Genomic DNA, 25,457 nt, shown 5'->3' on the forward strand with positions numbered 1-25,457 from the left:
ATACAACCCAAATATATGATACGCTTTATATGCCCAATGAGAGATGTATTTAAAGTTATTTCTGCTCTTGAAGCATAATATAGAACAACTTTCAAATAGCCTACTTCACTTGATCGACTTAAAAATTAACGCATCAATAAATAAATATTAGGCAAGGCTTTTTTTTTTCGGTTATATTTAATAAATATAGCAAAAAGAGTGATGATAACATGCTGTTTGATGGCATGCTTACATTAAAGAGATACCCTTTGCGACCCAATGAAATACACGAAAAAGACATAAACAGATGCATGCAACATGTAAATTAGTCTTTTGAAAGTAAATATTATTTTGTTTGTCGTTTCACCTCCTTTTTTTTTCATTGAGGGGCTATAAATGTATAAATCAATACAATAAATTATAGAGAATTAATCTACTTTTTATTGTCTATTCAAACATAAAAAGATGGAAGATTTGGTTACAAAGTATAATATGGCACTTGAGGGAGCACTACCACTATTCCAAAAGAGATCAAAGTCTTCTTACATTGTCGCTGCTATTCTTTTGATTACTGTCAAGCAAATCTATTCTTTCTTCCGAGTGCCCACCAATCTTCGTCACCTTCCCTGTGTATCTTTTTTTGCCATGGCTAAATCACTTTTAACATGCGAACCACCTTACAATCGGTTCAAGAGAATTACTTTTCCTGCTATACAAGAGGGAAATGGATTCTATGTTGTACGATACTTACCTTTATATGTGCTCCATTTCTAATTTTATTATTTAGAGCAAAATACCTACTGGCTGGACGGTTTATGTTGCAAACCCAGTGGCTGCTAAACAGCTTTTACTAAAATCAAGTAAAATATCATGGCAGTTTTCATAGTATATACTTATTCTTGTAAAAAAGATAACTTTCCTAAATCACACTATGGACTTGACACCATTGGTGAGAAAAGTACGGCTGTACAGTTCGTAGGTCGTGATAATGTTGTTTTATCAAATGGAGAAATATGGAAAAAGCAACGAAAGGTAAAAGCGAAGTGGGTGATAAAGATCTATGACACTCAGCATAGTAGATTATGAACCCCGTTTTTCATCGTTCAATGCCTATCAAAACTGTGGCAAGTTTGGTTCCACTGCTTTTCTCGGCTATTGAAGAAGCAAATGGTAGAATTATGATTACTCCAAAGATGAAAGACTTTACTCTCGATGCGCTTGGACTTACAATTTTTGGTACTTTCATGATTTTTTAGATATGAAAGGATACGTTTTTTGTTGCTAAACAATACAACGTCTTTAGACTTTGACTTCAAGGCTCTTCAAGGAGATCCTGATAATTGGACATCAATTTACAGGCTGATAACACGCTCTATATTTGACCCTATCTCCTATGTATTTTGTGCCTTGGAACCTTTATTAGTTTATGTGTATCCCAAAAGAAGAAGAAGTGTTGATGCTGTTGCAAAAATAAATGCAAAGTTTGATCAAGTAATAAGCAAGAAGCGTGAGGAACTTCAAAATGGCATTTTTAGTAATAAGCCTGATAATGAAAAAGACTTGGTTACCTTGATGTTGGAAGCAGGAATGCAAGAAGATGTTTCGATAACAAATGAAGAATTAAGGGTAACGCATGTTGTTTCTATTGTAATAAAGAGAACCTTGCTAATTCCTATCTTTTTTTGCACAGCATAATATGGCAGTTTTATTCTTGGCAGGTAAGTCAGACATTTGAAGCCCGTCCTGCTCTGTAACTAAAATATGATGCTTAGGACATGATAGTACCTCTAACACATTATCTTTCTGCCTATACCATCTAGCCAAGAACAAAGTAACTCTTTACAAAAACAAAAACAAAGATATCAATATCTTTGTTAAACTTGAGTATTTACGCTTATTTTGTAGCGTGCACAACAAAAGCTAAGAGAAGAAATAATCAATATACTTGGAGATGACGATATAGATATTGTCCCTTCTTTAGAAGAATTGAAACAGATGAAATACATGAACATGGTCATCAAAGAGGTACATGATACATTCCCTTATAAAGAAGAAGAGTCTAACCTACATTGACTAGACTCTTCGACTTGGTATGCCTCTTGACTTGTTAACACCACGCAAAACGGTTGAAGACACATTCGTGGCGGATACTTTTATTCCAAAGGATACAGTTATTGCAGTTGATGCAGGTGCTCTTCACCGTGATCCAAGGAGCTGGAAAGATCCTGATGAATTCGTGCCTGAAAGATTCGAAGATGACGGAGAACAAAATAGTCATGAGGGTTTAACGTGGGTTCCATTCAGCAATGGAACACGGCAGTGTATTGGAATGAACTTTAGTTTAATGGAGCAAAGACTTACTTTGACTATGTTGTGTAAGTCTATTTTATTTCTTTTTTTTTTCTGTAATATATGTGTAGCTAAGACCTATATCTTTTATTTAAAGTGAGAAAGTACGAGGTTGATTTGCCAAAGGATTCTATCCATTATGATCATATTATATACGAACAACCAAGTTATGTTTGTCCCGAATCGTTAGAATTGATATTTACAAAGCGTTACTAAATTGACTTTTATTTTGAATGAAATAAAACTACAGACAAGTCTTATTCAACTGGGTATGAAAGCGTAATCCTGTGCTCTAAGTTATTGTGTAAACAGAAATTAAAGTGAAAGGGAAAAGAAAGGGTTCATGCTTTATTTCTTTTTTTCCGCGTTTTTTATCTATCACTTTCATTTAAGAAAAGTTTCATTAACATGTCTGCTCCATCAGCTCAGTTTTATTTAGCAAATGTTTTTGATTTCAAAACAATGAAAGTCGACAAAGCTATTTGGGAAGTTGAACTCAAGAAATTAGAAGATTCTACCTGTGTACACTGGACAAATAAAGGCTTTTTTTGCAATATGGGGTTTCAAAAAGAGAAATTAAATCTTGTTTTCTTCAAGAAATAGATGAAGGTGCTGAAAAGGGAAACAAAATGTTTCATTACGACGGCGTTTACAACATTTGGTTGTCTGTTGCAAAGGACATGTTCAAATTCAAATAAAATGGATTTGAATCCCTCAAAGTTTGGGAAGGAAAGCTTACTGCAACCAACTATAAAGTTCTTTCTTATGCTATGGAAAACACTTTCTACTATGGGATTATTTCTCCATGGCAAATGAGTATTATGGAAGTATCAAAACGTTTCTCTTCAGATTCAAATTTTGGTATAGCTTCAAGAAGCAGTGAGGTTTTGTATAGCTTAGTAGTAAGACATCCTGATACTGGAAAAGGAGTTCCTGTTGGATACATGATAACCAACGATCAATCCGTAACTCCAGTGTGGACTGGCTGCGATTTTTGAAGAACAACTGTGCAATGAGTCCAGAACAGATTACCGTTGATTGCGGTATTCCCAAATCTGATGCAATTCGAGTTACCTTTGGTGAAAATTGCCGAATTCAATTGTGCTTGTTCCATGTTTCTCAATGTTGGAGTAGAAATTTAGCAACACAAGTTATGAATAGCCCCGGACAACACAGTAATGCAAAAGTAGTACGTGACAACACCATGAGCGACTTACAATCGATTATGTATGAAACTTCCTGCGAAACTGTAGTAGAAAAAGTAAGGATGTTCAGAGAAAAATAGACTGCAGAGCAGCCTCAATTTGTTGAATACTTTGAAGATAAATGGATTGCTTTGGATGGATATAAAAGATGGTCTGCAGCTTATGTTATTGAAGAACATCAAAACATGCGCATAAGCAACTACATTGAAAGCTGGCATAATCCACTAAAGTCAGTGTATCTCAAAAGAACTAAAAACAGACGTTTGGATCGCCTTGTATATATATTAGTAAATGAAGTTGAAAATGATATCAAATTTGAAGAAGCAAGAGTCAGTTCCGAAGTAGGGAGAATGGGACCAGAAACAAGAAATAAAAGGAAAAGAGAGACGGTTGCTGCTGATATTCCAGACGATAGGACGAAAGAGCTTATTACAAAAGAAAGTGAAACAACGTATAATGTTGAATCCTTTAGTCAAGAAGATATTATGTATACTGTTCAAATTAATGAAACCGGGAATATCGTTTCTTGTTCTTGCTCTTATTTCAAGTTTAATTCAAGATCATGTAAGCATATGTTTTTACTGAAGAGACATGCCAGTATCCTAGTTAAAAATGTGTCCAGAATGGAGACATTGCTTTCTGAATTAGATGCATAATCTATCCCTGAAGACGAACTTCTGGCTCCTACAGCTGAGAATGACTCGAACATCAATGCTACATATATTTTAAAGATAGATATAAAGTAGACTTAGACTCTTTACGCCATTCAAAAAGAAGTATTAATGCAATCAGCGACTACGAATTCTTGACAGATATCAGTAAGAGACTTAAAGCTATTAGAGAAGAAATAGATTCTTGTGATAGATCTAGAAGAATGGAAACTCAAAGATTAAGCAATTCTTAACATTAAATAATTAAAGTACTTTACAACTTATAAATTGTTTGGGGGGCTATCGTGACAATTTTAATTTTTGCTTTCGTCATTTTTGGGGCTAAAATAAGGGAATGCGTCTTAGATTGTTCTCCTGATCTTACTCAAACAGATCCTTATCTCGAGCTTACGCATGTCATCGAGTGGGTAGATACATCTGGTAGTGCTGTCTTCAGTTTTTATCCATGCCTATTGGAAAGACATACCTATCTATTGCAAGTACTGGCATGAACTTGAACATAGTGTGATACAATGTAAAGATACTCCTAGTAATAAACGTACTTGCTTTTATTGTTTTAAGCCAGGACACATTAGAGCGCAATGTCCTGATAAAGTTGCTTTGGGTAAACGTCGAAAAGGGAATCACACATCCTCCGTTTCACACGAACTAACTCCTCCTGTAAACGCTGTGACGACTGCTAACATGTCCTCAGACACGACAGCTTTGGAGATGTTTAATACAGAGGTTTCCTGGTACGCCATGAAGGTATCCTTAGATGGGATCTTTACGAACGATCCATCTGATTCCACTGATTCGATCCAATCTTCTACCGTTTATCGTCAACGTTCCACAGATCCATTGTTCGAACAATCCAATCTTTCTCAATATGTCATTGTAGATACGATGTCGAATGAGAATACATCTCATACATTGGTGGAAGAGATGGAATTACCATCACGATCTGATTCGCCTTCCGATCTCAATTCGACACAGGAATTTATGGATATTAGTTCCGATGAAGACATATCGGATACACATATAATCACTCCAGAAATGAAGAATAAATTGACAAGTAAAGCTCATCAGACTTCGACTGCTCAACCGATTTGGAAGTCCAACCGACCACCAAAACTCCGGCAGGTTATGAATCTTTAAATATTATGACTATGAATAATCGTAACAAACGCAAGGCTCATACATTACTTTCCTTGAACGGTAACAGTCTTTTCAAGGCGAGTAATCCACCCTCGCGAAAACATTTAATATGGTACATTCGCTCGAAATCTCCCACTTTTGTTGCTCTTCAAGAAATTGACAATAGTGGTAGTAATTTTCATCATTTACAATTATTACACCAACAGTTTTTTAGTCATCAACCCTTCTGGACTCGCTACTGTGGTATTCTCTACTTTGATTTTCAATATACGCTAACGCGCATTCCTCATCCTGAAGAGGCACGCTGTATTTTAGCCAAAATCATTTATACTAATGATCAGATGGCTCCCTTTTACATTTTAGTTGTCTACGCTCCGACTTCTTCGCCGCGTGATAGACTTGAATTTTTTTGATACTCTGTTGTCTTATCGTCAACTCTCAACATATGATTCTGATTCTTGTGTTGATCGTATGATTATCGCTGGAGATTTTAGTTACTCTCTCCCATCACCATCATCAACCAATCGCGCCTCGCCTCCTCCGAGATGGTTACATTTTCTTCAATGCCATTTCCAAAATGTGATGGTGGATCTCTGTTCTCTGGATACTCCCACTTTTTGACGAGGACCATGCACTCGATCCACCATCGATTTTATCTATGTGTCTCTTGATATGTCAGTTAGTTACGTTGACGCAAACGTTGAATTTCTCAATGCTGGTTGGATCGGTCAGGCTTTGCTTCAGGTGACTCTAAAGGCTGATTTTCTTTTTGATACAGGTTCGGGTATATGGAGGGCTAATCCCCTATACGTGTATATTAAAGAACATCGACAGCAGCTGGCGACTATTCTTAATGTCCTGTATGATAAAGAAATTGAACGCTTCTCTTCGACACTGCAAGAACTTTGAGATTTAGTTAAAAGCAGAGTTCAACTTTTTACTCGACGATTTGGAAGAAAACGCGAAGACTGGCGTAAACAACGAATGACTGCTTTACAGAAGAAACGTCAACGTATACTTAGAGGATCTTTACTTCACTTTTGACAATTCATCTGCCTCGCGTTGAAAGTCAAATCCAGGCTTTACACCAAGAGATAACCTCTATTGCTATTCTTAAGGCAGAACGTATCTGGAGAGAACGAGGTGAAACAGACGCAGGGTATCTCAAGAAATCAGCGGAGCAACGATGAGTTCAACGATCAATTCCACCTTTACGGAACCCTTTGACACAGAATATATGTTTTACACAAGATCAGATGTCAGATGTTACTGAAAAGCTTTACAAGAACCAGTAATCGGCAGATGCGATCTGTTCATCCGCTCTTAGCAATATGGTTTCTAACATTCCTGCTTCTTGTCGTCTATCCATGAAAGATTCTGACATGATGGTCTCACCTTTTGTGAAGGACGAAATTCTGGATCAACTCACACGCGCTCTTAAAGTCAGTAGCCCAGAGATGGATGGCCTGTCATCCTTTTTTCTCAATTTGATATTCAAGTATCCCAAGTATTCTTCCTTGATACTACGAGTATACAATGATTCCCTCTCGGATAGTATTTTTTCCAAGTCATGGCTTGAAACTTGTGTTTGGCTGCTTCCAGAAAAAGGGGATCTCACATCTTTACAGAATTGGCGTCAGGTTACCTTAATTAATTGTGATGCAAAAATCTTTACTCGCATGCTCAACTCCCGCCTTGGTTCCGTTGTCTCTTTACTTATCTCGCCATGGCAGAGTGGTTTTATGAAAGATCGATTTATCGCCGACAATGGCATTCTAGTCAATCTTGCTATTGAACAAGCTGCTGTCAGAAACTCGGATGAAATTGACTTCCTATGTGATCAGGAAAAAGACTATGACAGAATTCATCCTGAATATCTTCGTACGGTCCTTGATCAGCATGGTTTTCCTGCTTCTTTTGTGTCTTCTATAGACAAATTGTTCTTTGGGACATCCATGAGAGCTAATGTCAATGGCTTCCTCACCATGCCCGTTCCTCTGGGACGGGGTCTACGTCAAGGTGATCCGATCAGCCCTATCCTGTTTAATCTTGCGATCGAACCTCTCATAAAAGCAATCGTTGACTCCTCACGAATCATTGGATTTTGCCCACTTAATCTATCACTGCCGAATATACGCACACCAGTATATGGACCACCCTCGTTATGTTCTCTAAATGTTCTTGCATATGCAGATGATTTATTAATCTTTTTGAACAATCCTGGTGATCTTGATGCAGTTCAGTCCCTTATTGCCTGCTATAATTAAGCATCTAACGCGAAAATGAATTACGACAAAACCGTCGCGTTCTCTGTTTCCGGGAGTCCTCATCCTCACTGGTTGCCTGCCTTAACATTTTATGGTATCACTCAATGGCATAATCGACTCTCAGTCGAATCCCTCATATATCTTGGTTATCCGTTGATGCATTCAAACGCTCACCACAACTGGTTTCAATCTCATCTGATTGCTAAGATTAGTCGGGCATGTGACATTCATAAACAGTGTGACCTTTCTATTCAAGGTCGTGCAACAGTTTTAAATACTTTGATACTGTTCACACTTTGGTATGTTCTCCGAGTCACCTGGGTTAGTCAAACAACTTTAGGAAATATACGTCGTATCGGTCGAAAAATCCAGATGTTTCGTGTCTTCCCTCCTATTGCTTCTGATATCCTTCATTTGCCTCTACATCAAGGTGCTATTGGTAGCTTGGACCCTGTAATTCAACAGCAAGCTCTACAATTCCGCTGGCTCACTCCTTTGTTTCAACATCATTACCCGCTTCACTTAGCGGCGAGATGGATTGGGGCACATATATCAAGCATAGCTCCCATAGCATTACTTGATCACCGTTTACTTTTCCTCTTCAAGGCCTTACGGCGTAACATGCTTCAACAACTCCTTGTACTCAAATAATTCACAAGCATGTTCAAGATCTATGTAATCCAATTTGTCGTGTTTGTTTACCTTAATCAACCACTAAACATGTTGATCATTTCTTTTTTCTATGTCCAAAAAAATGTTTTGTGTGGGAGCAAATGTGGCCTCACTTCTTCGGTTGCCCCTTATCTACTCACTTGGTCTACCGAGCTATTCATCTTTTACGTTTACCTCCTCAATACTTGTCCTTACTTTCCATGGAAAGTATAATTGGTTGCACTTTATCGTGCATTTGGAAATCTCACTGGAGATTTATTTTCGACGACATACCTTTTGACCCATTGTTGGTCTTTCAAAACGTTTTGTCATCGGTTGGTACTTTTAAGTCCATCACCTTGATTTCTTTTCTCTAAGTTAATCTCGTTCTCCTTAGATACTTTTATGCTTTTTTTTTTGTTAATGCGAAGCTCACCGCTATTCAGTATGTGGCTTCTCATTTATTTCTTTATTTAATAAATTTTCGGCCTAATCGCCCCTACAAAAAAAAAATATCTAATACAATCTTTGCTTGCTTTAGATCCTCTTCATGTTTCAGATAAAATGTGTAAGTGGTATAAACCATCCCAGTAGATGTGTTCAAGATTAAAAGGCTTATTTTCATGGTTCCATGTGTTAAAATTGTAAATTAAGGAAATGTTTAATGTTTTGTTCACTAAATGTATGTTATTTCTTTGATAGCTTGTCCTTTATGGCTGTATAATATGTTCTGATGTGCTTCTGTTTGTACTTTTATGGCTTTTTCGTAAGTAGCTTTACCGCTATCAAAACAAACTTTTCTCATCCTTATATTTCGATAATGCTTTACAAGATTACTAATGCCCTTATTGGGTCTATGTTGCCAAAATGAAGCTTAAATGTAAGTAAAATTCTCATACGATGGTCTACAAGATGTTTAATCTAAAGACTATTTTATAGTTATCCTGTAGCTCATCCGTAATCCTTCTGTTTTCTGTTCTTTACTGCTTTTTCTTTACGATTATAACTATCCAAAGGCTCTTTTTCTCAAGGTAGTAGTTTACAAGGCTTTTATTGAAATTAGCTCTATATATTATACTTCAGAGAAGTTAAGTTTTAGAAAAAAAAATGTTTGCGGATGGATGGTTGCTGTATTATTTTACCAAAAGGTTGCAATAGTATAGTATTTGGCTATTCAAAAGGCGTAAAGAAGTATCTCAATATAAAGGTTTTTATCCCAATATATTGTTTTTTAAACCAATGAAGGGCATTAAATGATAAGGTTTTCTATAAATAAGAATGTAAAAAAGTACATGAATAAGCATGATTCCCTCCAATAACAACAAATAAATTTGCAATGATCAAAGAAAGCCAGCCTATCATATTGTGACGCAGTTGGTGTAACTTTTGCTGAAGAAAGGACTCAGTCTTAGGAAGGACTCAGTCCTAGAAGGGACTCAGTCGAAGGAGGGACCTCAGTCCCTAAAGATAAACAAAAAAAAAAAAAAATAGAAAAACACAAAAAAACAATAATCATATAAATATCCCCTCTTATAATTTTACTGAACTTCACTTTTAAAAATATCTTTTATTCAAATAAACATCGAGTTCCTCTTTATCAAAACTCTTTATTTTTATTTTATAACTCAAGCAAGTCAAGTCCTTTGAAGTCAAATTATCTTCATCGTATCACTTTTATATTCTCTTATCAAGAAAACTCTTTATTACTTTTTACTGTTTGATCTACAATACAAGATCTGGTGGTCACTTACTACAAGCAAACCAAATTTATTCATTTAAACACAAATCTTTGATCTCAAATTCTTTTACACTCTAAAGAAAAGTCAAATTTACTTCTAAACTCTTAAGGCCATTACAACAAAAACGTTAAAGTTACAATATCAAGCAAAATGCGAATTTTACTGTGTTTTTTAGGTGAACTCAAGATAAAATTAGAGATTTCAAATGTTTTTTTTTTGGTATGTTTAATATTCGAGCAAAGCTTCAAAAATTACTGACTTTTTATTCTCTAATTATTTATAGTATATACAATCCTTGAATACACACAGATAAAAAGGCATTTAAATTCAATCTGTATAAAAGCGGCAGTGTTGCAGAAAAAGGAGATTTAGTCTATGTTTAATTTTCAGAATAGTGAGTATATTGGTATTCAATGTCTTTGTTTACTAAATGGGAAAAGTATCAAAAAGTTTTATTAGAAAAACCGTATCGAAAAATAGTACACCGGGATTTAAGAGATTATTTCTTTCGCATAGTATTGAGAATATCCTTGATGATCAGCAAGTTATATTTTCTTTTTTTTCTAGATGCTTTGTTCCATCATTGAAAGTTATAAATAATGGTCGATTTAGAGCAATTATCCTCCCTCCCCCCTTTTTTTTTCCAATACTGCATTTATACAAAGAAATTCATAAATGAACACATCCCTTACGTATTGGGCGAGCAGATCTCCATTCGAAATTTGCCTCACTTATTTTTCAGTTAACTATGGTTACTTGGTATCCACTGTTATAGTGATCGCTTTGGTATCATACTTGGTCACTGTTCATAGGCAACGCTATAAAAACCTCGAATATATCCGCAAAAAGTATCCTGATCCAAACCAGATACTAAATGATACCGCTGCCGCTGTTGAAGTACTTGCAATCACAGAACAAAAAGAGTTTCCATGTAAGCATTACAAGTCATAAAGCCAAATGTGATTCTCATTGCTTATTTCATTCTTTATTTCATTCAGTCTCATTCCAATTATCGTTACAATTAGCCATGTTCAAGACATACACGACCCCAAAGACCTCAAAGATTCTAGTATCCACTGGAGAGTTTGGAAAAGAGTGTCCTCGTCGATATGAGGACACTGAGCTTATCCTTCGAGAGTTTGCAGATATACACGGACGGATCCAAAACCATCTCAAGGATCACCCCGATACCCCTAAAGAGCATCTTCTCGATCAATTGGATAGGAAAGAAAAGGCTATCAAACGTTTGAATGAGCTTCATGGAAAATACAACATTGGAAACGACGACTTTTTGTATACATTAACCATGTTTATTACGGAACCAGTTGCTTGGGTAAACAAGTATGAATGGAGACAATTAGATGAAAGAGAAATCAATGTAAAAATAGCTTTGTTTGCCTCACTCCCTAAACTTACATATGTATCATATAGGCATGTTACCATGCTTGGTATGTCATTGGTCTTGAGATGAACATGAAAGATATCCCTGAGTCATTTGAGAAAGTTATCCAGTTTAAAGAGGTAAATCCACTTTTTTTCATGATACAACAAGCAAAGCTCATATCCCCTCATGTTTGTTGTTAGGAGCACGCGAAGAAACACATTCGTTATGCAAAAGTTAACTGGATGTGTGGAGAACCTACGCTTCGATTGTTCATCACTTTCCTACCTTCCTTTCTATCCACACACCTTTACAAATTTGCCTGTAAAGTCCTTCCCTCATTCCTTACTGAACATGAGACAAAGGCATTTGGTTTACCTGAAGAGAACAAGTTCTATTCATTCATTATTTATGTGGCATTTATGATTCGTGCATTCTTTATTCGTCATTTCATGCTCCCTCGCAAGAAGTTTTTGGTTCGTACGCCTTTCTATCCAAACAGCAACGGAAAATATGTACCCAACTACTTTGTCTTTAACAACATGATCTACAAAGATGGCTACGACATATCAAACCTTGGGCCGGAAAAGTATGCCACAGGAAGAGTGTCTAGCTGTCCATTTGCGTAAGAGCGTTTACTTGTAAAACAGCAGTGTTAATAAATGCCTATTCGCTTTATTTTAATATCTTCTTAGCTTATCTTTGAGCCGAAAGGCAACCGATTTGCTTAGAAACCCCGTTTCGTTTCATTGTAATTCAATTTCTCGTATCGTGCGCTCATCTTTATAGCTCAGATCTAAATGTCATCCCATGATTTCGATTTACAGCATCTATCAGACTTATTTTAATATAAAAAAGACTTGCATAATTAAGAAATGGAGAATTAGGCTATATGTGTTACTATTATAATAACCGAAAATACATGTTAAATGAATGATCATATCTAGTATGCTCTCTTCATTATCATATCACAGCTATCTTCAATGCGTTTTATTCAAATGTAGATAAATTAAATTGAGATCTCTTAATGACACTGTAAAAAGAAGAAGAAGAAGAAGAAGAAGAAGAGGAGGAGGAGGAGGAGGAGGACTGTACCAATAGAAACTCTAGACTTGATAAATAGACTGTATCTTCTTACTCTCAGCTGGTAAAGTTCTGTTAATGTCAAATAGCAAAGCATGTTAGTGACAGACGAGACCATTGGTTTTGGTAAGCTCAAAGATGAATATCCTTGTTTTCCTTTTTATATGTACTCTTTTTTGAAATAAAATCATTGAAATAGACTGCTAAATGAATAGATCCTTTCTTTTCCCTTCCAATTTTGTTTCTGTTGACACAATAAGTTAGAACACAGGATTATCCCTTCATACCCATTTGGATAAGACTTGTCTGTAGTTTTATTTCATTCAAAATAAAAGTCAATTTAGTAACGCTTTGTAAATATCAATTCTAACGATTCGGGACAAACATAACTTGGTTGTTCGTATATAATATGATCATAATGGATAGAATCCTTTGGCAAATCAACCTCGTACTTTCTCACTTTAAATAAAAGATATAGGTCTTAGCTACACATATATTACAGAAAAAAAAAAGAAATAAAATAGACTTACACAACATAGTCAAAGTAAGTCTTTGCTCCATTAAACTAAAGTTCATTCCAATACACTGCCGTGTTCCATTGCTGAATGGAACCCACGTTAAACCCTCATGACTATTTTGTTCTCCGTCATCTTCGAATCTTTCAGGCACGAATTCATCAGGATCTTTCCAGCTCCTTGGATCACGTTGAAGAGCACCTACATCAATTACAATGATTGTATCCTTTGGAATAAAAGTATCTGCCAAAAATGTGTCTTCAGCTGTTTTACGGGGTAATAGCAAGTCAAGAGGCGTATTGATTCGAAGATTCTAGTCAATGCATGTTAGGCTCTTCTTTATGAGGGAATGTACCATGTACCTCTTTAATGACCATGTTCATGTATTTCATTTGCTTCAATTCTTCTAAAGAAGGGACAATATCTATATCGTCATCTCCAAGTATATTGATTATTTCTTCTCTTAGCTTTTGTTGTGCACGCTACAAAATAAGCGTAAATACTCAAGTTTAACAAAGATATTGATATCTTTGTTTTTGTTTTTGTAAAGAGTTACTTTGTTCTTGGCTAGATGGTATAGGCAGAAAGATAATGTGTTAGAGGTACTATCATGTCCTAAGCATCATATTTTAGTTACAGAGCAGGACGGGCTTCAAATGTCTGACTTACCTGCCAAGAATAAAACTGCCATATTATGCTGTGCAAAAAAAGATAGGAATTAGCAAGGTTCTCTTTATTACAATAGAAACAACATACGTTACCCTTAATTCTTCATTTGTTATCGAAACATCTTCTTGCATTCCTGCTTCCAACATCAAGGTAACCAAGTCTTTTTCATTATCAGGCTTATTACTAAAAATGCCATTTTGAAGTTCCTCACGCTTCTTGCTTATTACTTGATCAAACTTTGCATTTATTTTTGCAACAGCATCAACACTTCTTCTTCTTTTGGGATACACATAAACTAATAAAGGTTCCAAGGCGCTAAACACATTGGAGATAGGGTCAGATATGGATTGTATCACCAGCCTGTAAGTTGATGTCCAATGGTCAGGATCCCCTTGAAGAGCCTTGAAGTCAAAGTCTAAAGATGTTGTATTGTTTAGCAACAAGAAAAGTATTCTTTCATATCTAAAAAATCATGAAAGTACCAAAAATTGTAAGTCCAAGCGCATCGAGGGTAAAGTCTTTCATCCTTGGATTAATAGGAATTTTACCATTTGCTTCTTCAATAGCCGAGAAAAGCAGTGGAACTAAGCTAGCCACAGTTTTGATAGGCATTGAACGATGAAAAACGGGGTTCATAATCTACTATGCTGAGTGTCATAGAGCTTTATCACCCATTATGCATTTACCTTTCGTTGCTTTTTCCATATTTCTCCATTTGATAAAACAACATTATCACGACCTACGAACTGCACACCCGTACTTTTCTCACCAATGGTGTCAAATCTGCGGTGAGATTTAGGAAAGTTATCTTTTTTTTTACAGGAATAAGTATATATTATGAAAACAAAATTGTTGTGATATTTTACCTGATTTTAGTAAAAGTTGTTTAGCAGCCACTGGGTTTGCAACATAAACCGTCCAGCCAGTAGGTATTTTGCTCTAAATAATAAAATTAGAAATGGAGCACATATAAAGGTAAGTATCGTACAACATAGAATCCATTTCCCTCTTGTATAGCAGGAAAAGTAATTCTCTTGAACCGATTGTAAGGTGGTTCGCATGTTAAAAGTGATTTAGCCATGGCAAAAAAAGATACACAGGGAAAGTGACGAAGATTGGTGGGAACTCGGAAGAAAGAATAGATTTGCTTGACAGTAATCAAAAGAATAGCAGCGACAATGTAAGAAGACTTTGATCTCTTTTGGAATAGTGGTAGTACTCCCTCAAGTGTCATATTATACTTTGTAACCAAATCTTCCATCTTTTTATGTTTGAATAGACAATAAAAAGTAGATTAATTCTCTATAATTTATTGTATTGATTTATACATTTATAGCCCCTCAATGAAAAAAAAAGGAGGTGAAACGACAAACAAAATAATATTTACTTTCAAAAGACTAATTTACATGTTGCATGCATCTGTTTATGTCTTTTTCATGTATTTCATTGGGTCGCAAAGGGTATGTCTTTAATGTAAACACGCCATCGAACAGCAATTTACCATCACTCTTTTTGCTATATTTATTAAATAAAGTCTACAAAAAAGCCTTGCCTAATTTTTGTTTATGATGCAATTTTTATGTTCATCAAACGATATAGGCTATTTTAAAGCAATTCTATATTATGCTTCAAGAGCAGAAATGACCTTTCGCTAAATGCATCTGTCATTGTGCATAAAAGTGCATCACATATTTGAATTGTATCCAATTGACATTTTTAAAATATGACATTAAAAAAAAGAATTAATCTCTTTCTACACAGCGTTACGAATATGTTTTATCCCTTTTTTTTAAAAAAAATAAAATTTTTATTTGCATATAACTAAAAGACACTTTGAATAATCTAGCATTTCTATTTGTATATCAAGTACTGCTTTATAATACAAAGAAAAAAAGGCTATCTAAAAATGGTATTTGAACATTCCGATGTTTCCCTTAAGCTTTCTTTATACAGTATTTGTACAAGAATAAAATAAATCATGCAGTTCATGTTAGAGTAAAGTAGACCTAATCGGAAGGAACAGCCATGAGCGAATGAAATTACTGGAATAGCACAAGCCCTAAGGAAAGTTCATCGATAGATCATTGCTAACGATATTCATATGCTGATATCAGCGCCCGACTTGGCCGAGCATGTTCGGGATTTTAATATGTTTTTGCCTTGTTTTTTTTTTTCGCAAAGAAAATGGTTGGCAGGCAACTGCTGAAACTCCTCCTCTCTTTCTCCACATTTAAAGGTTAGAGAAAGATATTCATCCATCCATCCAACATCTTAAACATTCATCATACTATAGATGCCTCCCAAGTTCGATCCCTCTGAGGTTAAGATTATCTATCTTCGTGCCACTGGTAAGATTCAACATTTGGAAATGGAGAATGGAAAAGGAAAAGGAATTAACATGCATTGTTTATTATAGGTGGTGAAGTTGGTGCTTCTAGTGCACTTGGTAAATCAACAAAAAAATCAATGTCTAGAGTTTGACACTGACGATTGAACATCTTTTACATAGCTCCCAAGATCGGTCCTCTTGGTTTGTCCCCCAAGAAGGTTGGTGAAGATATCGCCAAGGGTACCAAGGACTGGAAGGGTCTCCGTGTCACTGTCCAATTGACCATTCAAAACCGTCAAGCCCAAGTTTCCGTTGTTCCCTCTGCTTCCTCTTTGGTCATCAAGGCTCTCAAGGAACCTCTTCGTGACCGTAAGAAGGAAAAGAACATTAAGCACTCTGGCAACATCTCTCTTGATGATGTTATTGAAATTGCCCGTACCATGCGTTTCAAGTCTTTGGCTCGTGAGCTCAAGGGTACTGTCAAGGAAATCCTCGGTACTGCATTCTCTGTCGGTTGTACTGTCGAAGGTCAAAACCCCAAGGATCTTTGCGATGCCATCGATGCTGGTGAAGTCGAAATTCCCGTAAGTTGAAATGCTGTACGAATAGACAAAAAGTAGGACTAAAGATGCCTTTGAATAATAGGAAAAATAAATTCGAGTTTTTTATTGCAGAAAAGAAAATAAAAGATTGGGAATATATACACTTTGATTTCGTTTGTGGACTGTGGAGCAACTTTTGCTTTTTTTTTATTGATTATTTGTCATTCTGACAACGATTTTACCAATTGACTGGTTACTTTCAAGATATTGATGGGCATCAGCGATATCTTCCCATTTAAACACTTTATCGACAATAGGTTTTAAATTGCCATCCTTTTTTGCGAAATGTTTCAGCACCACATTGTTATAGACTTGATTTCTTAGTTCACTTTGATAACTTAAACTTCTATCCCGCAGGTTCGATCCTCTTATCTATCGAAACATGTATAAAATTCTTAAAGTGCGAGAATGGTATTTCAATAATTTACGCTGATTCTTTTGATGACAAAATCTGAGATATGCGTGTTTTCGATGTCAGGGCCTTTAGAAGTATATGGATTGCGTGTAAATATGATCATTAAAGAATGTTTCCTACCACTTAAATATGCTAAAATGACCATTCGGCCATCAATAGCTAAGCTATCAATGTTAGATTTCCAATAATCTCTACCAATAAAGTCAATAATAATATCAACACCTTTATCCTTTGTCAATTCTTTAATCTTAAAGCTAATGTTAGCCACAGAGCATCACCCCTATTTAATTTACCTCGTTTTTCCATTGGTGAGCTTTGTAGTTTAATCCTCTTGTAGCTCCAATGCTTTCGCAAAACTTGGCTTTCTCGTCGGATCCTACAGTTACAAAGATGCTTCCTCTGGTGACAATAAAGAAGATATTAGCAAGTCAGTCCAATGTTTATAAATTAAAACTTGCGCTTCTGCTTCTTTAGCCAACTGAATGGCAGCAACTCCGACACCCGAAGCACCAGCGTGTATCAGCACGCTCTCTCCTTTTCTCATCTCTCCAACGAGATGAAGCGCTTGATAGGCTACAAACCAAGTCTCTGGAATAGAAGCTGCTTCTTCAAATGTGAGTCTTTCAGGTTTGTGCATCGTGAGGCACTCTTCCATCACGGCATACTCGGCGTAGCCGCCACCAGAAGGCAATAGCCCAAACACCGCGTCTCCCGGCTTGAACAGAGTGACTAACAAAAGATGTTAGTACAAGTCTAGGCTCTTTTTTTTTTTTTTTTTTTTTACCATTTTTGCCTGCGGATTGGATTATGCCCGATACTTCCACTCCTATCAAGGATTTTTCTGGTAACGGCACTGGGTATGTGCCATTCCTCTGAGCAATATCCATTCTGTTCAAGCCGAAACATTTTACCTATAAAGAAGGGAAGGGTCATCCAGGATGAAACGAACCTTTGATATAACATTACTTGTACCAACACTTCTGTTTCTTTTGGAATAGGCATATCCCATTCTTCCAAAGCAAACTTGGATTCAAATCCTTTTTTTTTTAGTAAAAAAAAAAACGTCAATAAATCCTTTTTGTAGCATTTGGATACTTGTACCAGGCTTTTTGACGAAAAGTACGCGCATTTTTAGGTTTTTATAATAATGTTAAAAAAGGTGTATTTCATATTTGAGAATCCTTTATATAGTTAATAAAGGCGCATTTTCTTTGATTAATGCTCTATTACTCTTGCTATTTTATCAAAAGGTAAATATTTACCAAGATGACATATAGTATTTTCAGTGTCTTTTTATTGATCTTTTGATTTAACTGGTATCTTTGTTTTCAAATATCAGCTTATATGTGCTTAATTCAGTATAAAAATTCATTGCAAACGATGGAACTTAGATTGAACGACTTGTAATGCTTTGAAATTTAAACAATGCCATTTTTGATAAATCAACTTCACCAATAGAAAATCAATCGATAATATATGATTCTGGTTTGAAGCTTATACCACGAACTAGCAGTCTGTAAAAAAAACACATACACATTTATTATTAAATTTTTTTTTGGAGGGGATATATTAAAGCGAAAAAATATTGTACAACATAATTTAAGAAACCATTCATTCTTTTTCTTTGTGCCTTCCTATCAACCAATTTATATTTTCTTTGCCTTTTCTTCAAAACTTGATCCTGTTGAATTCAATTGGGCCAACTCCTTTTCGGCATTCCAAACCAAACAAGACTTGGTTGAAAAGACAACGTCTAATTCTTCCAAAGTCTTGTTACTTGTTTCAGGATACAATGCATATACAAAAGGAATAGCCAAGAAATTGAAGGCACCAAAGATCAAGAACGTGATCCAACCAATGCCGGCAATCATGGGAGGTGTGATTTCCATGACAAGAGCGTTACCAATCGACCAACCAACCACGCTCCATGCACCACCCTTTGCACGTACCTTGGTAGGGTAGATTTCGACTGGATATAACCAGGGCACAGTTAACCAGGTCATGCCAAAGAAGGCTGTATAAAGAAAGGTAAAGACGGTCGCACCAATACCGTAACCTAGCGGATTTTGGGCCATGATATCTGGTTTTGTCAAGACAGCGACAAGGATAAGCGAGATACCTTGACAGACGGCACCATAAAACAGGGTGAATCGTCGCCCCCATTTGTCCAGAGTGAAGACGGCAACTAAGGTAGAGAGCATATAGGTGATATCATTGATACCTGAAAGTAACTGAGACGTGCGTTCTGAAAATCCGGCGCTTTGAAAGACAGTGGGTGCATAGACTGTGATGACCCCAATACCTGTCAATTCTTGAACGATCTGTAACCAGATGGAGAGATGAACTCGGCGTGGGATATTGAGAGAATCATGACGAAAGAGCATGCTGAAATAGCCTGGTTCACCTTCACTTTCTTCTTCCTTGATGGAGGTGATGATATCATTGTACTCTTGCTGAACATCTGGATGGTTTGGATCCCCGTTACCTCGGAGAGCTGCCAGGATCTTTAAACCTTCTTCTGTACGACCCTTTTTTAATAACCATCTAGGCGACTCTGGAAAGAAATTGATGATAATGGCTAGGGCAATAAGAGGAACCAACTGAAACGCAATAGGGAATCTCCAGCGGAAACTTCCTTCAGTGAAGCCTAAGCCGTATGCTAGCCAATACTAATCGTCTGTTTAATTTCGCAATCTACTTTTTTAAATGTGTTCAAACTTACAGCGACAACGACACCGAAAATATTCAAAGTGAATTCCATAGCAATCATCTTTCCTCGGGATGTATGGTGAGATGTCTCTGCACTCCATACGGGCACAATAGCATTTCTATCCATTCAAATGTTAGTTTACATAAAGACATACAAAAAAAACTTACAAGTGGCCGGTTCCTATGCCTGTGATAATACGAGAACAGATCATCCAAGCAACATTTTGAGCAGAAGTTTGTAAACAAGCACCGATGATACCAATAGCTGATCCAAGGACAACCGTCTTAATACGACCGATCTTGTCACCGATCCAACCACCCATTAAAGCACCGATCAATGTTCCCGCATAATAAACAGCTACCACACCACCTAACAAAGCTTCGTTTGATTCAAGCCCCATCAATTTAACATAATCAGGCGATATGTTCACTCCACCCATTACACCTTGATCATACTTTTAAATGTCAACACAAGAAATAATCATGTAAAGTAAACTTACTCCAAAGAAGAAAATGCTGAGACCAGCAGCAAGATTGATCATAAGGACAAGATCATTACCAGTGAAATGATTGTATATGTTGTACATCTTTGCTTAAAAAGAGAGAAAGAAAGAAAAGAAAGGGTTTATATAGATGCAGTACTTAATTCAGGGTCATTATTATAGGTTTTCTTTTTTTGTATTGATAGCTACCCTATTAGGCATGCCCCGCAAAATCCCAATTCACGTCATATGCTACAATCATAAAATTGGAATCTTGAAGATATTTTCCAGAAAACTAAACTTTTGTAATTGGCCAATATTTTCCGAAATCAACTTTTTTTTTCCCATTGTTTAAAGTTTTTGATGCTTTACTTTACTGAAAGGAGAATTTTGCCATTATTGTAACTCATTACAGAAAAAAAACAAAAAACAAAAAGGTGTCTATTTGTATTAAGACAGATAAAGACATCACCCATCAAAACAATTCATATTATCATTTCCTTCTGTGATCTATAGTACTACACTTATTTTTTGACAGCCAAAAAAAAATAGTTTAATTTTAAGCTAATGAGATCTAGTATGGCAAATGAGGCTGTGTGTATTCTAATAGGAATATGTTACATAAGCATATATGTTACAATTCTCTTTTTCGGAATAAACTTTTATATTTTTCATTTGAATATCATGTTTCAACTTTGTAAAAAATATTTTATTAATGTCTATGATAAATGTCTTTTGTCTCAAACATAAATTCCTAAAGTAGAGATGAATAAGGAATCACAGTATTTTTAGATATTTATCAAAGATGCTTTGTGAATGATACATGTTCAACTCAAAGCAGATTGAATCACTATTCGTCTATTGTAGTTATCAAAGTGAAAACTTGCTTATGTACACCGATTGATGTTATTATACACTATTTAGGAAATCTCTTCAAAAAAAAAAATAGTTGGCTATTTCTCTATTGTGAGGCGTTGACCAAATGCATAACCCCCCGCCTCATTTGGTTACATTTGACAATAGATCTAGAAAGTTCCAAATTTATCAAGAATATTTAATTTTCAAGTACTGGATGAGATCTAGAACAAAGGATATATTAATTTGCCCTTCATTTCAATTATGTATTATGCATACTTCCATTTACTAACGTTGTTTTTTTTATATATCACGATTAGCCAGAGGTTAAGGGGATGAAAACAATGTAACTACTTTATCGACAAGAGAACGACATTTCAAATTGTTTGTTATCACTTTTAAAAGTCGTATTTTTCTTCAGAATCAGAGAATGTTTGTCTAAAATAAATATTCAGTAAAGAGAAAGTATCAAAGAAATGTCAAGGTATTAGGTAATCATCATTTCGTATTCTCCTCATCATATTGTCGCTTTTCATAAATATCAAGTCAATCTTGCCACAAAAAGAGTCAAAATGTATAATGGTTTACTTTGAATGGATCAGGTCCTCTGAAGAAATGTTTGAGAGCGAAATGCATTGATTAGAATGTGTATTCTTGTCATACAACAGCTTAGATAGGTGCACTTCGTTCATGGATTTGTTGACATGTCCTTTGTTTCTAACTAAAAGCATAATTTCGTTATCAAATGGATTAAGGCTAATAGAAATTCATCAAAAAGCTCTGTTTATTTACCAAATTTTGCTTCTAACTCATATTTCTTGCTGTTCCTTATTCATAATCAAGTAATACTCATTAAAAATAAAAGGGCTGTATAAACGTATAATTTGGAATAATTGCGATTAATAGATCTTGAGTAGCGCACGCTGTATTCTTTAAGGTTTTCAATTTTCTTTTTTTTTACTCTGATTATGTTCTGTTTATCAAATGTTGGAAGAAGGATGCATGATGTCTGACAATGGCTGATGGTGACCCCATGTTTCATTTTTTAGATAAATAAGAAGAAAAACATGGAAAAATCCGTCTAATACGATTCGGATTGCTTTGTATTTCTAATCAATTGCCTTTAAATAACCTTAATATTATTAAGAATTGCCCAATGTTAGACAAAGGTCATGACCAAGTCTTTAAAAAAATCCTTTGTGATGATCCAAAGCTCAATTTAAAGACCTAAGGTTCAACCATTGTTTCTTTTAATAGGATTCGATTTCCTAATGCTCACTTTCTTTCATATTTTTCAAACTTTCTACATTCTTGAACGTAGCACAACATGGGTATAGGATAACTCTGATGATCTCTTCCATGAAGGTTGGCTACTGCGGACTTTTTTTATAGAAAAGCACGCATTGGTTAAGCTAAAGTTAAGCATGTTGAAATAGCAAGGAGGGCATTGTCACCAATCATGATTAGGAATATATCGAGAGACATAATCTTTTTAAACTATTTTTTTTTGAAAGCTAGCAGTGATCATGATTACATATGATACTAAATTAGAGCATGGGTATGACCATCAGAGGAGTTTATGTTGGCTGCTTTTCGAAATCCAACATGAGTTCCGATTTGCTCAATGTACTTCACTTTAGGCTCATAGGCATTTCGTTTGTAGAGAGCATTCGAAAGAAAATGTGGGCCTGCGATGAATATCATTAAAGTATATCATGAAGAGTAGCAAATGTTCAGCAGGTGGAATATTTGATTAAGCTTGAGTAGATATTTATGGTAGAAATGCGAATATTCGAATTCTTTGCATAGAAGCCTTCATTTCTACATCCAATAACCAATTTTATGCTGAATACATGTCTTGTCCTTATCAAGAAAGCAGAGAGACATCTACAGTGTATTCTTTTTCCTTTCGTCTTAGAGAGTTTTTCTCTCAACACGTCTTTGGCACGCATAGTGAAAACACTTGAAGTGTATGTTATTAACAAAAGAACGAATAGGCATTGAGCTCTCTTTATTGATTTATAGAGCTAAGGCCACAAAACACCAGTTTGATTTCTGATTGTTTCAAGTTGCATTTATTAAAACATCTATTCTGTTTGCTTACAAAGGACCCCGCTCCTTCTTTTTTTGGATCTGTGATTTTCATTGAATATGTGTAACATTTGAACATCAGCTAGAAACCTGATACACTTTTTTCTCCTTTCGTCATTACTTCTATTTTATGGCTTGTGAATAGAAAAGAAGGCATTATTCTATTTAAAGGCATCTTCTTTGCCATTTTGATTGATACGTAAATAAAAGAATTCCTTTTCTTTCAAAAGGGAAGCATGCATAACAGTGGTTTATATGAAACACGTTTTTTCTTTTGTGCTATTTTTTTTTCTCATTCTTGTACTCTGTATCAAAGCCAGCGTTTACTTTGACATGATTTTATATAGCCGAGGACCTTTTTATAATCATTTTCCTCTCATCTCAGTTACGCGTGTCTTGATCCATGCCTTTTTCCATCCCTTTGGTCCCTATTCTTGCAGAAAAAATTGGAGTTGACATCACTATTTTAAAATACCGAAGTGTCTGTCGAGTGACCCGCTCAAATCGGCCACTGACGCCGAGAACGCGTATGAAATGAAAAAAGTGCAAGTGATAGAGCGCATTGTTCACACATTCAAATTGATCTGCCATTTTGCATGCTTCCACGAAGGATGAGGAATAGAAAGGAACAAGAAAGATGATTTTTCCTCTTTTGAACACAATTTTTTTTTCAAAAAATGGCTAATATATTTTATCCGATCATTTGTGTCACATCTATTGCAGCTTATTTAAAAAACCACAGGAAAAAACTTTTTATTCTTCAACACTTCTTTTTTTTTATCTATACAACAATGGCAGGCATCAAATCTGAAGCCAATAAAAATGGAGTGCCATTATTTAAAAACAAAATCACCAAATTAGATGAGCAATTGGATAAAGAAATCGTGTATGAATTTGGTGGACCTTTGGGTGCCCTTGGCATGATGTTGGGTTTCCCTTGTCTCATGTATTATTTCTGGGTTTGTCTCGAATATTATCAAGGCACGTTAATCACACCTACCTCATACACCAAAGAAGGTCTTGTCGAATTTGTATCTCTCATTGTCACCAAAGTGAAAACGGGTGCTGCTCCTACTCCTGTTGCCATCAAGATTTATATGGGTTTTGTAGTCTATTCTGCCATCTGTGCTTATTTTATGCCTGGACCTGTCGTCCAGGGTCTTCCTCTTCCTTCATTGAAAGGAAACAAGGTAAGCATAAGAAAAAAAAAGAATGCTAAAAAAATCTTAATTGAACGTTTTGGTATAGCTCAAGTATCTCTGTAATGGTCTGTCTTCATGGTACCTTACTTTGTTTCTCTCTGCCGTACTTCACGTCACTGGTGTTTTCCGTTTGACAGCAATCATTGATAATTTTGGTAGCATCATGACGGTTGCCATCATTTGGGGTTTTACCATGTCCACCCTTGTCTTTTTGAGCGGTTTCATCACTGGAAATCAACATCGTATGTCAGGCAACCTCATCTACGACTTTTTTATGGGTAGCATCTTGAATCCTCGTATTGGTCATTTGGACCTCAAGATGTGGGCTGAGACGCGTGTTCCTTGGCCTGTGCTCTTTTATACTTCAGTTTCTTGTGCCATTAAGCAGTATGAATTGAGTGGATCTGTTAGTGCCCCTATTGCCTTCATGGTCCTTGCCCACTGGTTATACTGCAATGCTTGTCAAAAGGGTGAAGAATGTATTCCTACCTCTTGGGATATCTTTTATGAAAAGGATGGTAAGTGGTGATGATGATCATGACGTTTTTTTTTCTTAAATGAAAAACTTTAGGTTTCATGCTCATCTTTTGGAATATGGCCGGTGTGCCCTTTACTTATGGTTACGCTCCTATTTACCTTTTAAAGTCTCAAATGGCCACAGGTGTCGTCATCCAACACTCTTTGCCCGTCACAATCGGTTTATTCGTTACCCTTCTCTTTGCTTATTATTTCTTTGATACCGGTAACTCACAAAAGAACCGTTTCCGTATGGAACAAAATGGATCCTTCATGACCCGTAATGCTTTCCCTCAATTACCTTGGGGTCACATTAAGAATCCTAGCTACATCAAGACCGAACATGGTAATCTCTTGTTAACCTCTGGTTGGTGGGGTGTTGTTCGTAAGCCTCACTACACTGCTGACCTGATTCAATCTCTCTCTTGGGGATTGGTCACTGGCTTTGGATCTTATTTGCCTTACTTTTATTTCACCTTTTTCGTCATTGTCTTGACTCACCGTGCCTCTAGAGATATGGAAAGATGTGCTAAAAAGTATGGTAAGGATTGGGAAAGATATTGTGAACGAGTACCTTATATCCTTGTACCTTACGTCTTTTAATCCTTAT

General features: G+C 35.8%; 10 protein-coding genes across 10 annotated transcripts; 7 read left to right on the forward strand and 3 right to left on the reverse strand.

Annotated features, from left to right (window-relative positions):
* Window positions 1–471: 471 nt before the first annotated feature.
* Window positions 472–2,544, forward strand: RO3G_10680 (uncharacterized protein; the record flags this gene model as incomplete). The annotated part of the gene is made up of 10 exons (XM_067665265.1): window positions 472–717; window positions 767–839; window positions 890–1,011; window positions 1,059–1,215; window positions 1,283–1,605; window positions 1,670–1,697; window positions 1,752–1,810; window positions 1,885–2,004; window positions 2,057–2,354; window positions 2,426–2,544. 10 exons carry the CDS (start codon window positions 472–474, stop codon window positions 2,542–2,544), a joined length of 1,545 nt encoding a protein of 514 aa, XP_067521366.1.
* Window positions 2,545–4,888: 2,344 nt separating this feature from the next.
* On the forward strand, window positions 4,889–5,341 carry RO3G_10681 (uncharacterized protein; the record flags this gene model as incomplete). The annotated part of the gene is made up of 1 exon (XM_067665266.1): window positions 4,889–5,341. One exon carries the CDS (start codon window positions 4,889–4,891, stop codon window positions 5,339–5,341), a length of 453 nt encoding a protein of 150 aa, XP_067521367.1.
* A 672-nt stretch (window positions 5,342–6,013) lies between these two features.
* Window positions 6,014–6,250, forward strand: RO3G_10682 (uncharacterized protein; the record flags this gene model as incomplete). Its single annotated transcript, XM_067665267.1, has 1 exon — window positions 6,014–6,250. One exon carries the CDS (start codon window positions 6,014–6,016, stop codon window positions 6,248–6,250), a length of 237 nt encoding a protein of 78 aa, XP_067521368.1.
* A 1,373-nt stretch (window positions 6,251–7,623) lies between these two features.
* Window positions 7,624–8,259, forward strand: RO3G_10683 (uncharacterized protein; the record flags this gene model as incomplete). The annotated part of the gene is made up of 1 exon (XM_067665268.1): window positions 7,624–8,259. The coding sequence occupies one exon, from the start codon at window positions 7,624–7,626 to the stop codon at window positions 8,257–8,259; it is 636 nt and encodes a 211-aa protein (XP_067521369.1).
* Window positions 8,260–10,673: 2,414 nt separating this feature from the next.
* Window positions 10,674–12,168, forward strand: RO3G_10684 (uncharacterized protein; the record flags this gene model as incomplete). Its single annotated transcript, XM_067665269.1, has 5 exons — window positions 10,674–10,929; window positions 11,024–11,331; window positions 11,430–11,519; window positions 11,583–12,004; window positions 12,075–12,168. The coding sequence occupies 5 exons, from the start codon at window positions 10,674–10,676 to the stop codon at window positions 12,166–12,168; spliced, it is 1,170 nt and encodes a 389-aa protein (XP_067521370.1).
* Window positions 12,169–12,802: 634 nt separating this feature from the next.
* Window positions 12,803–14,907, reverse strand: RO3G_10685 (uncharacterized protein; the record flags this gene model as incomplete). Its single annotated transcript, XM_067665270.1, has 10 exons — window positions 12,803–12,921; window positions 12,993–13,290; window positions 13,340–13,459; window positions 13,534–13,592; window positions 13,647–13,674; window positions 13,739–14,061; window positions 14,195–14,285; window positions 14,333–14,454; window positions 14,513–14,585; window positions 14,635–14,907. The coding sequence occupies 10 exons, from the start codon at window positions 14,905–14,907 to the stop codon at window positions 12,803–12,805; spliced, it is 1,506 nt and encodes a 501-aa protein (XP_067521371.1).
* Window positions 14,908–15,939: 1,032 nt separating this feature from the next.
* On the forward strand, window positions 15,940–16,629 carry RO3G_10686 (60S ribosomal protein uL11; the record flags this gene model as incomplete). Its single annotated transcript, XM_067665271.1, has 4 exons — window positions 15,940–15,994; window positions 16,063–16,092; window positions 16,156–16,559; window positions 16,621–16,629. 4 exons carry the CDS (start codon window positions 15,940–15,942, stop codon window positions 16,627–16,629), a joined length of 498 nt encoding a protein of 165 aa, XP_067521372.1.
* A 745-nt stretch (window positions 16,630–17,374) lies between these two features.
* On the reverse strand, window positions 17,375–17,879 carry RO3G_10687 (uncharacterized protein; the record flags this gene model as incomplete). Its single annotated transcript, XM_067665272.1, has 2 exons — window positions 17,375–17,721; window positions 17,777–17,879. 2 exons carry the CDS (start codon window positions 17,877–17,879, stop codon window positions 17,375–17,377), a joined length of 450 nt encoding a protein of 149 aa, XP_067521373.1.
* A 759-nt stretch (window positions 17,880–18,638) lies between these two features.
* On the reverse strand, window positions 18,639–20,288 carry RO3G_10688 (uncharacterized protein; the record flags this gene model as incomplete). The annotated part of the gene is made up of 4 exons (XM_067665273.1): window positions 18,639–19,661; window positions 19,715–19,820; window positions 19,870–20,156; window positions 20,202–20,288. The coding sequence occupies 4 exons, from the start codon at window positions 20,286–20,288 to the stop codon at window positions 18,639–18,641; spliced, it is 1,503 nt and encodes a 500-aa protein (XP_067521374.1).
* Window positions 20,289–24,049: 3,761 nt separating this feature from the next.
* On the forward strand, window positions 24,050–25,450 carry RO3G_10689 (uncharacterized protein; the record flags this gene model as incomplete). Its single annotated transcript, XM_067665274.1, has 3 exons — window positions 24,050–24,319; window positions 24,378–24,849; window positions 24,903–25,450. 3 exons carry the CDS (start codon window positions 24,050–24,052, stop codon window positions 25,448–25,450), a joined length of 1,290 nt encoding a protein of 429 aa, XP_067521375.1.
* Window positions 25,451–25,457: the final 7 nt, after the last annotated feature.

Source organism: Rhizopus delemar, genomic scaffold (genome assembly GCF_000149305.1).
Source record: "Rhizopus delemar RA 99-880 supercont3.8 genomic scaffold, whole genome shotgun sequence".
NCBI classification, from domain to species: Eukaryota; Fungi; Mucoromycota; class Mucoromycetes; order Mucorales; family Rhizopodaceae; genus Rhizopus; species Rhizopus delemar.